The following is a 15,782-nucleotide window of genomic DNA, read 5'->3' on the forward strand; positions in this document are numbered from 1 at the left end:
TGATAGAAACTTCATTTCATTAGATTTTGCATCCACTTGCTGCATAAATTTGCATATTAATGAAGGAAAAACAGTTTTTCTCTAAACTACTGTAACTCCTTAATGATTTAAGATAGAGTTCATATTAATACCACCCATGTGTTATGTGAAAACAAGTATGTTGACATAGAAATATTTGCCAATTAATGCATTAATTAGCTTCATCAGCATAACTGGTTCTGTTTAGTATATCATGGTGGTTTTGTGGGGACATGAGGCAGCTCAAGTGCCTCTTGTTAAACATGTATTTCCTGGTCTTCTACTCACAGTGCCTCCCAGCCCTCCAGTGACTCCTGAGGCCTACGACAAGACCAAGGACTCTGTCAGTCTGAAGTGGCAGATGCCCCGCCACGATGGCAAGGGCAGGATCTTCGGTTACCTGGTTGAGTACCAGAAGCCGGGCGCAGTGGAGTGGATCCAGGCCAACGAGTCTCCAGAGCAATGCCCCGACCTGCACTACGTTGTGACGGGTCTGACTGACGGACAGGAGTACACCTTCAGGATCTACACTGTCAACGCCGCAGGCAAATCTGAGCCTGCCTTTGTTAAACAGAACATCAAAGTCCACGACAGACTGGGTAAGGGGTTGGATTTCTTATTCTTTCTTATCCTTATTATACTCATACAACAAAAATGTCATGTGAAAACCCACATGTGAATTCAAACCACATGCTTTTTGGTTTTCGTATGTGAACCATTTTTTTCAAGTGACAGTTTTTAATTCAGACGGTGAAAAGAGTTTTTTTTCCACATATTTTTTCACGTTTTCATCTCCCATTACCTCCCATTTGGCAATAATAGTTTCACATGTGAAAACTTAATTTCACATCCAAAGAGACGATTCACAGGTGAAAATTGTTATTTTCATATTGGAAATGAGAATATCTGTAAGGGTAATTATCAGTCAAATCAACATTTTTTTTTACATCTGCTGAATTCAATTTTCAAAATGTATTATCCCCTTTTCCCTCCACAGAGGCACCAGAGCTGCTGCTGGATGCCAACATGTCCCGTGACCACCTGGCCATGCTGGGCACTGACATCACCCTGAGCGCAACCATCAGAGGTGTGCCAACGCCCACTGTCAGCTGGAAGAAGAACGACGGAGACCCTCCATCCCACACCACCATAGCCGTCACCGCCACCGGCAGCAAGCTCTTCATCCCCAAGTGTGTCCGCCCCGACTCCGGCAACTACACCATCACCGCAGAGAATGCCGCCGGAAAGAAATCGGCCACTGTTGCCGTGCTCGTACTGAGTGAGTGAAACCTCCACCAAGACAATATGTCATACTGTATTCACTCAAGACTTGCCATAGTAATAAGCTATGTTCTGACAATGTGATTCTCAAGCTGCGGTCAATCAATTTTAACTCAATTTTTAAAAGGTACCACAATCCATTTGATAAGAAATGGGCATTCATTCTCAGTTATTATTCAATAGGTTGGAATTTTCTATATTTGAATTTTGAAGAAAATTGACTTCTGAATTGAACCCAGGTGATACCACACTATTTTCTTTTGTCTAACCCTCATGAACATATGTTTCCACCAGACAAGCCTTCTCCTCCCAGAGAACTGGTGATCTCTGAGGTGACCAGTGAGTCCGCCTACCTCACTTGGAAGGCTCCTGAGGACAGTGGCGGTGCCGTCATCTCCCACTATGTGGTGGAGAAGAAGGATGTGGCCGCTGAGAAGTGGGTGCCCGTCTCTGCAGCCAATAAGAAGCTGAGTCTGATGGCCATGTACCTGATGGAAGGCATCCAGTACATGTTCAGAGTGGCTGCAGAAAACCAGTTCGGCAGGAGCGACTATGTGGTGACCAAGACGCCCATCAAGGCTGTTGATCCTCTCTGTGAGTACACATGAAAATTTCAACATTATAAAAATTAGAATTATTTGTCTAACTTACTGGACTTTGAATAATAATGATTTTGTCTGTATCACATTTCCTTAAAATTAAGTACAGATATTTTAACCCAACTAAATTACCTTCTCCAATGACTTTCAGATCCTCCTGGCCCACCCAAGAACCTGCACCACACTGATGCAGAAAAGACAGAAGTGTGGTTGGAATGGGAGTGGCCCGACCGCACTGGGGGAAGTGAGATCACCGGCTTCATTGTTGAGCACCAGGAAGAGGGCCAGACTGACTGGGTCACCTTCAAGACTGTCACCAACAACCACTCCCATGTCACCGGTCTGGTGGAGGGCAAGACCTACCGCTTCAGGGTCAAGGCTCAGAATGCCATTGGCGTGAGCCGTCCCGACACCAGCGTTCCTGTCACCTGCCAGGAGAAGACATGTAAGACACGTGATTCCTGTGGGGTGGTTTTCCATAGTTATATTCTTGATTTTCTGATCAATGCTATAATATCTTGCAATACTTGAAATAGTTGAAATATTAAATTAAGTATAATTCAGAATATGTGACATTGTCCTCATTCACAGGCCTCAAAAGTCCTAATATTGTTGCCCTTACATCCTCTTTCTAGTGGCACCTACTATTGAAGTTGATGTGAAGCTTATTGAGGGTCTTGTTGTCAAAGCCGGCAGCACTATTGTTCTGCCAGCCAAGATGAAAGGAATCCCCGTTCCTACCGCCAAGTGGATGAGCGACGGCAAGGAGATTGCGTCCGAGGGCCGCTATAAAATTGAGTCTGCTGAATCCTCCACCATCCTCAGTATCCCTGAGTGTGTGAGAGGCGACACTGGAGAGTACATTCTCACTGTGTCCAACCCAGCAGGCAGCAAGACTGTCGCCCTGCATGTCACTGTGCTGGATGTTCCCGGTCCACCCATCGGACCCGTCAATATCTTGGAGGTCACCCCTGACCACATGATGGTCCAGTGGAGGGCGCCCAAGGATGATGGCGGCACGCCTGTCACCAACTATGTGGTGGAGAAGAAGGATGTGAAGAAACCATGGGAGCCCTGGTCCGTCGTCAGCTCTGGCGGCACCAGCACCAAGGCCAAGGTGTCCAGGCTGGAGAAGGGTCGTGAGTATATCGTCCGTGTCCGTGCTGAGAACAAGATCGGCATTGGAGCTGGGCTTGAGAGTCCTCCCACTATTGCCAAGCACATGTTCAATCCTCCTGGTCCACCAGGCCCACCTGAGTGCTCTGACATCACAGAGAATGCCGTGACAGTGGAGTGGTCTCTGCCTGACTATGACGGAGGCAGCCCCATCAGCGGCTATGTGATTGAGCGCAGAGAGATGACAGGAAAGTGGATCCGTGTCAACAAGACTCCTGTGCTGGACCTCAGATACAGAGTCTCAGGCCTGTTTGAGGGCAACAGCTATGAATTCAGGGTATTTGCTGAAAACATTGCTGGCATCAGCGACCCTTCTCCCATCTCTGACCCCATCAAGGCCACCCGTGCCCTCACCAAACCCGGACCTCCCGGCAGTCCAAAGCTCAAGGACTGGAGCAAGTCCTACGCTGACCTCTGCTGGACTAAGCCAACCAGAGATGGAGGCAGCCCCATCCTGGGGTACGTGGTTGAGGCACAGAAGTCAGGTAGCGCCCAATGGGATAGAATCAACAAAGACCTCATCAAGATGTGTGCCTACAGGGTGCCAGGCCTCATTGAAGGAATGGAGTACAGATTCCGCATCAGAGCCACCAACAAGATCGGAGACAGTGAACCCAGGGATCTGACACAGACCGTCTTGGCCAAGGACATCCTGGTGCCCCCAGAGGTTGTTGTCGATGTGTCGTGCCGCGACTCTCTGACAGTCAGGGCAGGACAGATCATCAGCTTGATCACTAGGGTGAAGGGCAGACCTGACCCAGAGATCACATGGACCAAAGATGCCAGAGCCATGACCAGGGAAAAGCGCACTGAGATGAACAACAACTACCCTCTGTGTGAGCTGGTCATCAATGATGCAGTCAGATCAGACTATGGTAAATATGCCATCATCGCCAAGAACAGCAGCGGACAGGCACAGGCCACCATTCTTGTCAATGTGCTCGACACACCAGGGGCTTGCCAGAACCTGAAGGTGGCCTACGTAACCAAGAAGTCCTGCATGGTGTCCTGGGAGAACCCTGAGGACAATGGAGGTACTGAGATCACTCAGTACATCATTGAGTGCCGTCAGCCTAGCCAGAGAACATGGACTGTGGTCTCCAGTGACTGCACCAAGCGCCTGATAAAGGCACCTCTCACTGAAGGCTGCGAATACTTCTTCCGTGTGAGTGCAGAGAATAAGATTGGTGCTGGTCCACCCACTGAGACCAAAACAGCTGCGCTGGCTGTTGATCCCGTTGAGAAGCCTGGTGAACCGATTGACTTCCAGATTGCTGAGATTGGCAAGACCTTCTGCTTCCTCAAGTGGAAGAAGCCAGAGTATGATGGAGGTAGCCGTAACCTGGGTTACCACGTTGAGAAGAAGCCGAAGGAGGCTGAGGACTGGGAAAGGCTGCACAAGGGTGCCATCAAGGAGACTTACTTCATGGCTGACAGGTGCATTGAAAACCAGATCTACCAGTTCAGGGTTCAGAGTAAGAATGAAGGAGGTGAGAGCAACTGGGTGACCACCGCTGAGGTCTTGGTAAAGGAGCAGCTGGTGGAGCCTGAGATTAAGATCAAACTGGACGGAACCCTAGTGGTCAAGGCCGGAGACTCCATTCCCATTGAGGCGACAGTCAAGGGCAAGCCCCAGCCTGATGTCAAATGGACAAGGGATGACAGCACAGAGGAGATCAAGAAGAGTCCCAGGCTTCAGATTGAAGCTGGCGCTGACTTCTCCAAGCTGCTGCTTACAGGCGCCAGGCGCACTGACAGCGGCAAATATGTTATTAGTGCCACTAACAGCGCAGGAACCTGCTCTGCTCATGCTAAGGTCAATGTACTGGACAGACCTGGTCCTATCAGGGATCTAAAGGTGTCCGGCATCACCATCGATAGGTGCCACCTGGCCTGGGAAGTCCCTGAGGATGATGGTGGCTGTGAGATCTACAACTACATCATTGAGAAATGTGAGACCAAGAGGGGAGTCTGGTCTGTCCACTCCAATGCTGTCATCACCAACAAAGCTAACGTCACCCGTCTTATTGAGGGCAACGAGTATATCTTCAGAGTCCGTGCTGAGAATAAGATGGGCCCCGGCCCTGCAGTGCAGAGTGAGGCCATTGTCGCCGGCACCCAGTTCAGTGCACCTGGGGCTCCTGAAGCTCCAGAGGTCACCAAGATTGCCAAGGAAGAGATGACTGTGCAGTGGTCAGAGCCCGAGAAAGATGGCGGTAAGCCAATCACAGGTTACCTCCTAGAGAAGAGGGAGGAGCATGCCGTGAGATGGTCTCCCGTCAACAAGGATCCAATCCCTGCAACTCGCCTGACTGTTACTGGACTCCTGCCGCTGCATGACTACCAGTATAGAGTCAAGGCTGTCAATGAAATCGGGGTTGGCAACGCAAGCAAGCCCTCACGTGCCATCATTGCCAAGGATGCAGTTGGTATGTAACCAATCCTTACATTTGCATTCAATTTCATAGTGTGTAGTGTTTTGCAAAACTGAAAAAATGTAAACAGTAAATAATCACATCTAACTGATAGCAACTGTATTTCACGGTAGTATTACTTAAGCCAAAATCCATGGCTCCATGTTCACACACTACTATATCTTCTTACAGAGCCTCCTGCACCTCCTACCAACATGAAGGTTCTGGACAGCACTAAGTCCAGCATCACCTTGGGCTGGACCAAGCCTGTATCTGATGGCGGAGCTCCCCTCATCGGCTATGTGGTGGAGATGAGAGTGAAGGGAACTGCCAAGAAAGGAGACGAGGGTTGGAAGAGGTGCAACGTAGCGGCTCAGCTGGTAGTGTGCGAGTTCACTGTCACCAGCCTGGATGAGAAGCTGGAGTACGAATTCAGAGTGTCAGCTCAGAACCAGGTGGGCATGAGCCTGCCGTGCGACCTGGAGGGAGCTGTGATGCCCAGGGAGATTCTAGGTGAGGACTTGATCATAGTAGAGTTGTATTACATTCATAACAACAAAAACATTCCTATAAGGTTATATGGGATCAAATTTATTTTTACAATATTTTAATTGTTTTTATGGTAATAAAATTACTTCATAGTTGTCCCCCACAATGAAATAGGGGGAGGGACTATGGATCTGCCCCAGTCCATCCATTGATCCAACATGCACAATATCTCGTACGTCACTGATCAAAACACAGTGACATCTTTGGCACTGATTGTCCCAGATGTGGATGGCATGTTTACTGTTGCCTTGTTTTGGTTTTACATCGAAGCTCAGTGTTATTGCTATGATAACACAAAAATAAATTTGTCATTGAGGTATAATTCCTGCTTATAACATCATGCTGATTCCTTTTCTGTCCTGCCAACAGAGGCACCAGAGATCGACTTGGATGCCAACCTGAAGCAGGGTCTGACGGTGAGAGCCGGCTGCCCCATCAGACTGTGTGCTACCATCAGAGGTAGACCACATCCCAAAGTCACCTGGAGGAGGATGGGCATAGACAACGTGGTGAGGAAGGGACATGTGGACCTCATCGACACCATGACCTTCCTGGTCATCCCTGACAGCACCCGTGACGACTCTGGCAAATACTGCCTGACGCTGCAGAGCCCTGCTGGAGAGAAGGCCGTGTTTGTCAATGTCAAGGTTCTGGGTACGTTCTGGTGCCTGGTTGTCATTTTACAATTAATGTAATGAATATACTGAGTAACCAAACAAAAAAAATGCTAAAAAAATATATATATATATGCCTTAACCCTAACCCTAACCCTGAAGACAAAAATAATAGTCAACCATTATAATGAAAATTTACTTAAAGAGGTTGAAGGTTGAGGTTAAAGACATAAACATGTAAATGTATGACATAATACTGACTTTAGAAAAACTAAATCTGTCCAAATCTGTTTTTCCCAACAGACACCCCAGGGCCTGTGATGAACATGGAGGTAACAGACATCAAACAGACCTCTGCCATGCTGTCCTGGAGCCCTCCAGAGGTCGACGGTGGCAGCGAGGTCACTCACTACGTTGTTGAGAAGCGTGAGATCGACCGGAAGACCTGGGCAACCGTCAAGGCCGAAGTTGCGTTGGATAAGATTCCCTTCAAGGTCGGCGGTCTGATGGCAGGCGCTGAGTACTACTTCAGAGTCACAGCCGTCAATCAGTACGGTCCTGGAGTCCCCAGGGTCTCTCCAACCTCCTACATGGCTTCTGATCCTGTCAGTACGTATCGTTTCTTATTCTCTACTCTAAGATCATTGAGGTCATGCACATCTTAAAAACAAGACTGCGCTTTGTTGCCTCTGCGATGCACTTGGTAACTTTGCTGTATAAATATAGTTATTACTACTATATCAATATATTATATTCCTTCAAATCGGTCATCGGTAACACCTTCACACATCCATCTAATGTCCTTTTTTAGGCAAGCCCGATCCTTGTCAGAAGATTGAGGTTCTGGAGATCACTAAGAACAGTGCCACAGTGGGCTGGGTGAAGCCCATGAGGGACGGAGGAGCCAAGATCGACGGTTATGTGATTGAGTACATCGAGGTCAAACCTCCTCCAGTGCCTCCAGCACCTGTGGAGGTTTGTTATGTGACTGGACTGGGCTTTATGTGATTGATTCTTCTCTCTACTTCAGGAAACCTTCTCAACAAGCCCCCTTTCCACGTTATCTTACACAAGTCATCTTACAAGTTCTATTATTGTACTTGCTTTTGACTGCGTTAAATACTGTTGTTTTACATGCTGAAATGAACCGCCTAACCAAACCACTTGACGAGCCCCAATGTGCCCTAAATCTACAATTTCAGTTCAAGCAATTATCTTACTATTGTGTGTGAACTTGAAATGTGTAAATCAATAATATGCAACCCTGAACTTCCTAAAGGTTCCAGAGGGAGAGGAGCCTCCTCCCCCGGCTCCAGCGCCTGTGGTGGAGGAGGAAGAGGTGGTGGAGCCTGAGAAGGAGGTGTGGAACGCCTACACCACAGTGAAAGGTCTGTCCATCGCCATCAGCGGCCTGAAGGAGGGCAAGAGGTACAAGTTCAGAGTGGCAGCCAAGAACATCATGGGATGCAGCTTGTTCACTGAGACAAGAGAGGCAGTCGAGATCAAAGAACAGATGTGTAAGTGACCACCACAAATATATACACAAATACAATATTCTGCATCCACCTTCCCTCAAAACTAATCAATAATTCTCATTCCCTCCTCACAGTGGAGCCTAAGATCGTCATGGCAGAGACAGTGAGTGCCAGAGCCGGAGCCAAGCTCAGGGTGGAGGCGCTGGTCTCAGGAAAACCAGCTCCGACCTGCAAGTGGATGCGTGGCGAAGACAGGGTGGTCCCGTCCAGCCGCCTGGCCGTGCACAAGTCTGGAAACCTGTGTGTGCTGATCATCAAGGACGTGTCCAGGACAGACAGCGGAGAGTACAGTCTGGTGGCTGAGAACAGCTCCGCCAAGGTGGACCAGGCGCTGAAGATCATCATCAGTGGTCAGTGTTCCCAAATAATACAGAGATCAGGAAATAGCGTGCACAACTTTGACAAATAATTTATCTTAGAATGGGTGCAAGGTCCAACGGATTGAATTTAGAAAGAAATGATCACTCTCCAAGTGTACGGACTAATACGTCTTCTTTTATTCTTCGAACACGACAGTAGCAACAGACGAATACTGATGATGGCTGAAACGCGTTCGTCTGTTGCTACTGCTGTGTTTGAAGAACAAATGAAGATGTACTGGTCCATACATTTGGAGTGCTTCTCATTTCTTTCTAAATTACCAAATAATATAATCATAATACATGATTAAATATACCAGTAGTAGGTACGGATGACAAAAGAATGAGTACAGTAAAACAAATCAACACAACGAAAAATAATAAACATAAACTAATGCTCAGCATAAATATGTTTTACATTTTTATAGCAGGTGTTGAAACCTGTTGTCTTTCCTTTGTGTTTTCAGATATCCCCGGTCCTCCCGAGGGTCCAGTGGTGATCAGTGACATCGACTCTGACGCCTGCTCTCTGTCCTGGAACAAGCCACTGGAGGACGGAGGCAGCAACATCACCAACTATGTGGTGGAGAAGTGTGATGTGAGCAGAGGCGACTGGGTCACGGCCGTCTCCTCCTGCGGAAAGACCGGCTGCAGGCTGGGAAAACTCATCCCAGGAAAGGAGTACGTGTTCCGCATCCGCGCCGAGAACCGCTTCGGCATCTCTGACTCCATCCAGTCTGACAGGATGGTCGCCAAGTTCCCCTTCGGTGCGTTTCACAGAATAATCTAGAAATATGTTGTTGGGCTTTGACATTGCTTTTGCCATCTGGTCATATTTTTTAGGCTTGCTTTTATGTGATGTCTTTTATCCCATTATTTGTACTATTATAATGTAATAATATATTATTTTACTATATGATTTAATATTTATGTTTTGCTTTTATTTGATTATTAAAGGACTTTGTTGGTCCCATACAAATAGTTTATTATAATTATTGTCATTTAGAACACAAATTGTCTGTCTGAGATCAGATAACATGCCCTCATCTGAATAGAAAACCAGACTTAGTCCAATCTAGCCATTTGACATACATGATCAATGTTAATTTCATGTCTTTTTCTATCAACAGATGTTCCCGGCGAGCCCCTCAACTGCCGCATCAACAAGACCAACAAGGACTGTATGTTCGTGGCCTGGGATACACCAGAGAGCGACGGCGGCAGCCCCATCACAGGCTACTACATCGAGCGTAAGGAGAGGAACAGCCTGCTGTGGGTGAAGGCCAACGATACCGTCGTGCGTACCACCGAGTATCCGTGCGCCGGCCTCATCGAGGGGCTGGAGTACACGTTCAGAGTGTCCGCCATCAACCGTGCCGGCCAGGGCAAACCCAGCAAGAAGACCGACTTTGTCACCGCCAGGACACCCGTTGGTACGTTCACTGGCAACTTCTATGCAATAACTGGATGTATCATAACTGCACTCCAAAACTGATTTCACACTGATGAATTCATGAGAAACACATGTAGCATCTTTAAAATACAAAGCATTACATGAAAATGTAATCTTTAAAGTAAGATTTTTTTTTCTTTCACTGCTTCACAGACACGCCAGGTAAACCAGACATCCTGGACGTGACCAAGAACTCGGTCACTCTGGTGTGGACCCGTCCTAAGAACGACGGTGGCAGTAAGATCATGGGATACTACGTGGAGGCCATGAGGGTGCCAGGAGACAGCTGGGTGCGCTGCAACACCAGCAGCCAGAACGTCCCGAGGGAGGAGTACACAGTGACCGGCCTGGAGAGGGACCTGCAGTACCAGTTCAGAGTCATCGCTAAAACCGCCGTCAACATGAGCAAACCCTCCGAGCCCACAGACCCCATCCTGGTCTGCGCCGAGAACGGTGAGATGTTTTGATTTTAGCTCTGTTTTCACCAGGCTAACCGACCTAAATACCTGACTATTGCTGCTATTTGGTGAAAACCTTGTGTCTCCAAAAAGTGATCCTTCGATTTAAGTTCAAACATGAAAATGTCAAAAATTGGAGTTACACTTGACAACAGCACTATGAACTTATTCTTATGTATAACAAAAGTCTCTGGTAATATCTGCAGAGGGACAGAGGATTATTGACATACCACACACTCATAATGTTAGATGATCTTTGTCCAAACTAAGAGATTTTAAAGAATGATGAGTGCAATATGACTCAGTAGATTCAATTTTGATCTTCATTTATAGTTTCATATTAAGAATTATTTCTCACTTGAAAATCTATTTCATGTAGCATGTTTAACCTGGATAGTCTGAATGAGGCAAAATAAAACAAGATCAATGAAATGATGTGCAAAAAAATGAGTCTCTCACATAGCCAACGCTTAACCTTCACCTCTTGCATCCAAATGCAGTGCCTCCGAGGGTGGAGCTCAACGCCAAGATGCAGAAGGGCTTTACGGTGAAGGCCGGTGCCACGGTCCTCCTGGAGGCCGAGGTGTTCGGTAAACCCATGCCCAAGGTGACCTGGAAGAGAGGAGACGACAGCCTGAAGTCGGCCGTAGGCCAGGTCATCACCCACCAGAGACACCAGTTCCAGCTGGAGATGACCGGAGTCACCAAGGAGCACACGGGAACCTACACCATCCTGGCTGAGAACGCCAGCGGGTCCAAGGCTGTCGCCGTCGAGGTCAAGGTCCTGGGTGAGTACCTTCATGTTTTTTTGATTCCAAGATCAAACTCATTAGTTAAGTTTGTGTACTGTACTGTACTCCCTGCTAAGGACTTAGTTACTATACATTCTTCCAAATTTTGAATTCATATTTTCTAGATATAGGTATATAGCTGTATATATTGAATCCAATACCGCGTTCACATCGGAAGAATTGGAAGAACGGAATGGCATCTCGTTGCTACAACTTGAAAGCGTTCATGTGTTTAACTCATTAGAATGCCCATATCCAAGATCATTCTGGATATCAACTGCAGCAGACATTATTTTTCACTTTGATTGTATTACTGTGAATATAACTGGTCATTTTGATTTTTAATATCTTGGACTGCCAACCTTGGTGGATTCACTGCCATGTTTGATACACACTTCCACAATTTGTGGGAGATATTGAAGCCCACAAAAAAATCCCACATTTCCTACTTGTAATTTTGACTAGGAGGTTGACGCGAACACACGGCTGATCTCCCATGATACATTTCCTGTCTCCTCAGATTGCCCCGGTGCTCCTGCCAGCGCCAAATACAGCGAGGTGTTTGCCACCAGCATCAAAGTGGCCTGGGAGCCTCCGCTGAAGGACGGCGGTGCCCCCATCACCAACTACATCGTGGACAAGCGTGAGACCAGCAGAGCCAACTGGGCCCAGGTCGCCGCTAAGATCAAGGGTGACATCCACGAGTTGAACGTGGAGAAGCTGATCGAGGGTCACGAGTACCAGTTCCGTGTCCGTGCTGAGAACACCTGGGGAGTGGGAGAGCCCTTCGTCACCAACCCCATCATCGCCAGGAATCCATTCAGTGAGTCTGACCTTTCCATCGCAGTGCACCAGCACTTCCTCTCGATTCATCCAGCAGCTGCAGGAACAACAGCATGGCCATCACTGCTAGACAAAGATGTGAAATAACAGCAGCCAGCACTAGAATGTAAACAAGGACAATGGGAAAAAATTGTCAAACAAAAACCAAAAACCAAATAGATGAAGTCTTAACACCTACAGTATATCCTGTCACATTGAGTCCACAATTGGGTATATTTGAAAACTGTAAACCTATTATTAATCTCTGACTATCTAAACTAAAAACCAAACCCTGTTATCACTTCCAGCTGTTCCTGGCCCGTGCGAGGCCCCAGTGATCACCAACGTGACCAAAGACCACATGACGGTGAGCTGGAAGGAGCCGGCAGACGACGGTAAGTCCACCATCCTGGGCTACATGCTGGAGAAGAAGGAGACCAAGGAGATAACCTGGACCAAGATGAACAGGAAGCCCATGACAGACCGGATGGTGGAGGCCACCGGCCTCACTGAGGGAACTGAGTACGAGTTCAGAGTCACTGCCGTCAACCTGGCCGGACCCGGCAAAGCCAGCGAGCCGTCTGCTGGCACCTACGCACAGGATCCCATCAGTGAGTCCTGACACCTCTGGAGACTTCTCCGATTGCTGTTAGCCCATTTGTATATCAGACTTTAAATTAATTTAGAAAGTAGAAGTTAAACTGAAAAGTAGATACTTTTGGAAATCAAATTAAATTTTCATTGTTAAATCCAAAATAGCCTTTTTATAAAATGAAATAGTCTGAAAGCTTATTTCTCTCTTAATGAGAAAAAATATACTGTTACTCAAAAAGATGAAAATATAATGATAATAATAATTGTATTTATATAGCACTTTTCTTTTACAAAGTGCTTTATATAAAAAATGAAAGAAAAGATGAATAACAATTACAATAAAACAAAACAAGGGATAAGTAAAGCAACAATATATTGAATAAAAGAGGCAAATAAAAGTTAAACCAATAAAGCCATAAAAACAAAGATAAAACACAGGTAAAAAGGTGTAGATAAAAGAATAAATCAATAAAACTATATTTATATTATTACATGTAACCTGAGTGTGTGTGCTCTGCCCCAGCTCCTCCTGGCCCTGTGGTGAACCCCAGCGTGACTGACACCACCCACTGCACCATCAGCCTCACCTGGACCGCCCCGGCCAACAACGGAGGAAGCCCCATCCTGGGATACCTGGTGGAGTGCAAACGGACCGACGCCGCGGACTGGATCCGCTGCAACGTCCCCAAGAACCTGCAGGACACAAACTACGTCATCCAGAACCTCATCGACAAGTCGGAGTACCAGTGCCGCATCACAGCCGTCAACAAGGTCGGCTTCAGCGAACCGTGTGAAGTTCCCGGCAAGCACGTCGCCAAGGACATCGTCGGTATGTTTGATTTTATTCTTCTCAACTCTGATTTGAATGCTGTATGGCGGTGAGTGTAAGTACCTAAAAAAAAGCATACAAGATTTTCCATATTTAACCTGAATAAAGAAAGCTTTTGCACACTTGCATATAAATATTTTTTTGATGTAGATGCTTTGATATTTTGATTACTCTATGATGTTTGGATGATGGAATGTTGATATTAATATAGAGATATATTTATTGATATCCTTCAACAAATGTTAAATCTGTAGAACTGCCTTCGGCCAGGTGTATTTCCCATTTCACCTGATCAGCTACTCACTGTGATTGGTTAGTTGTACCTGGGCTTATGTATATATAGATGGTTCCTCCCATTCACTCTTTGATGCCTGATGAAGGTCCTTGACCGAAACGTTGCCTCCTAATTTGATATGCAAGTGCAGACATTCTGCAAGTGTTTGCTCTATTTTGTTATGTTAATTACCATAAAACTACAAAACCTCTTCCTCACACCGTCACTAGACCAGGAAATTAATGAGGACTATTCTGTGTGTGTGCAGTTCCTCCAGAGGCAGAGCTGAGTGCAGAGCTGAAGGACGTGCTGGAGCTACGTGCCGGCGCCACCATGAGGCTGCGCGCCACCTTCAAGGGCCGTCCAACTCCCAGGATCACCTGGGCCAAGATGAACACCAACATCAAGGGCCGGCAGGGCATCGTCATCAAGTCCACCGACTCAGACACCCTGGTGATGGTGGAGAACGTCAACAGATACGACGCCGGAAAATACATCCTCAACCTGGAGAGCATCTCTGGCATGAAGATGTACACCATTGTTGTCAAGATTCTTGGTGAGTAAACCAGATAACAATATACAGTTTCCACTTGCCTATAAATACAGTACATGCGTGCATCAGTGTCTGTACAGAATCATTAAACCACAAAAGTACTCTTTTCATGATGGGATCCATCAAAAACAGTAATGCAACCTGTTTTAGGTCCAGACCCATATTTTAAGAAACACTGTTCTGATGTATTGTGTTATCTCTCCAGACACTCCCGGTCCACCAGTCAACTTGATGGTGAAGGAGACGTCCAAGGACAGCACCTCCATATTCTGGGATGCTCCTCTGATCAACGGCGGCTACGATGTCACTCACTACGTCATAGAGAAGCGCGATGCTGAGAGGAAGGCTTGGTCCATCGTCTCCAACGACTGCACCAAGACGTCGTTCAAGGTGCCAGACCTGGAGGCCGGCAGGTCCTACTGCTTCAGAGTGTCGGCGGTCAATAAGCTCGGCGTCGGAGAGCCCTGTGAGACCGCCGACTCCATCAGAGCATCCGGTGGGTGTGGCGATAACACATTCTGTCCTTTAGCCATGTTGTGGCATTTTTAGAAAGTGCTCTGTTTCATTTGTTTAGAAATGCAAAACGGTGTCATTGAAGGCAACCGATTGGCTGATTTGTTGCTGATGTATTTGCTGTACAGTACAATATTTAGATAGATAATTATATAGCTTCTTTAAGAGCCACCGTTTCTGTAGTCAGAGCTGCACATTTCAGAAGTGAAAAAATTGTATTCATGTCTACATTCAGTGAACAAATACAGTCTATTCATCAGTGTGGAAATTGAGTAAATTCAATTAACTTATATTCACTAAGCTAAGACAGAACTTATTTAATAAAAATATTTAATAAAAATAAATGAATTTTTCTTTTTTAATTCCTCCAGAGGAGCCCGGGCCTGTCATGGACTTCAAGACCCTGCTAGTTACCAAGGACTCCTGCACCCTAAGCTGGAAGAAACCCCTCACCGATGGCGGCAGCCGCATCATCTGCTACGTGCTGGAGGTCCTCAACGGTGACGACAAGTACAAAGAGCTCATGAGGTCCAAGAACATGCAGTACAGCGCCAAGGACCTGGTGGAGGGCAGAGAGTACAACTACAGAGTCAAGGCCGTCAACGACGCAGGAGAGAGCGGCACTAAGGAGCTCACTGTGGTCGCCAAGGACCAGATCAGTAAGAGGCTGTCCATATATTCAAAGCTTTCAGACAAAGAAATGTATCAGAAAGGTTTTCAGCATAATTGCAAATGTACAGTCAATTAAAACAATTTGAAGTGATAATGTTATACATATACAACCTGTAACTTTACCTCAGAATTTATGAAATACCCAAACAGAAATTTGAAACAGTCTTGTCTTGTTCTTTGTCTGAAGGTTTCTTTATATTATGATGATGATTAACTTCTACTCAAATCATCACATTTTTCATGTTTATGCTTTTTGTTGACACTCTTATCCAAAGTGG

The 15,782-nt window shown here is 46.4% G+C and overlaps 1 protein-coding gene across 1 annotated transcript in view; it reads left to right on the forward strand.

Annotated features, from left to right (window-relative positions):
- Window positions 1-15,782, forward strand: part of LOC139919551 (titin-like) — a 121,463-nt gene that overhangs the window by 49,670 nt on the left and 56,011 nt on the right. Inside the window, exons 83-103 of the mRNA XM_078286282.1 lie at window positions 309-617; window positions 1,016-1,297; window positions 1,594-1,893; window positions 2,050-2,343; window positions 2,534-5,503; window positions 5,681-6,001; window positions 6,407-6,691; window positions 6,955-7,260; window positions 7,463-7,605; window positions 8,009-8,168; window positions 8,261-8,536; window positions 9,013-9,312; window positions 9,676-9,978; window positions 10,152-10,451; window positions 10,957-11,244; window positions 11,768-12,070; window positions 12,378-12,680; window positions 13,187-13,492; window positions 14,035-14,322; window positions 14,525-14,815; window positions 15,204-15,491. Of these exons, the coding sequence (XP_078142408.1) occupies window positions 309-617; window positions 1,016-1,297; window positions 1,594-1,893; window positions 2,050-2,343; window positions 2,534-5,503; window positions 5,681-6,001; window positions 6,407-6,691; window positions 6,955-7,260; window positions 7,463-7,605; window positions 8,009-8,168; window positions 8,261-8,536; window positions 9,013-9,312; window positions 9,676-9,978; window positions 10,152-10,451; window positions 10,957-11,244; window positions 11,768-12,070; window positions 12,378-12,680; window positions 13,187-13,492; window positions 14,035-14,322; window positions 14,525-14,815; window positions 15,204-15,491 (8,616 nt within the window). The remainder of the gene's footprint in view (window positions 1-308; window positions 618-1,015; window positions 1,298-1,593; window positions 1,894-2,049; window positions 2,344-2,533; window positions 5,504-5,680; window positions 6,002-6,406; window positions 6,692-6,954; window positions 7,261-7,462; window positions 7,606-8,008; window positions 8,169-8,260; window positions 8,537-9,012; window positions 9,313-9,675; window positions 9,979-10,151; window positions 10,452-10,956; window positions 11,245-11,767; window positions 12,071-12,377; window positions 12,681-13,186; window positions 13,493-14,034; window positions 14,323-14,524; window positions 14,816-15,203; window positions 15,492-15,782) is intronic.

This window comes from Centroberyx gerrardi, chromosome 10 (assembly GCF_048128805.1).
Source record: "Centroberyx gerrardi isolate f3 chromosome 10, fCenGer3.hap1.cur.20231027, whole genome shotgun sequence".
NCBI lineage: Eukaryota > Metazoa > Chordata > Actinopteri > Beryciformes > Berycidae > Centroberyx > Centroberyx gerrardi.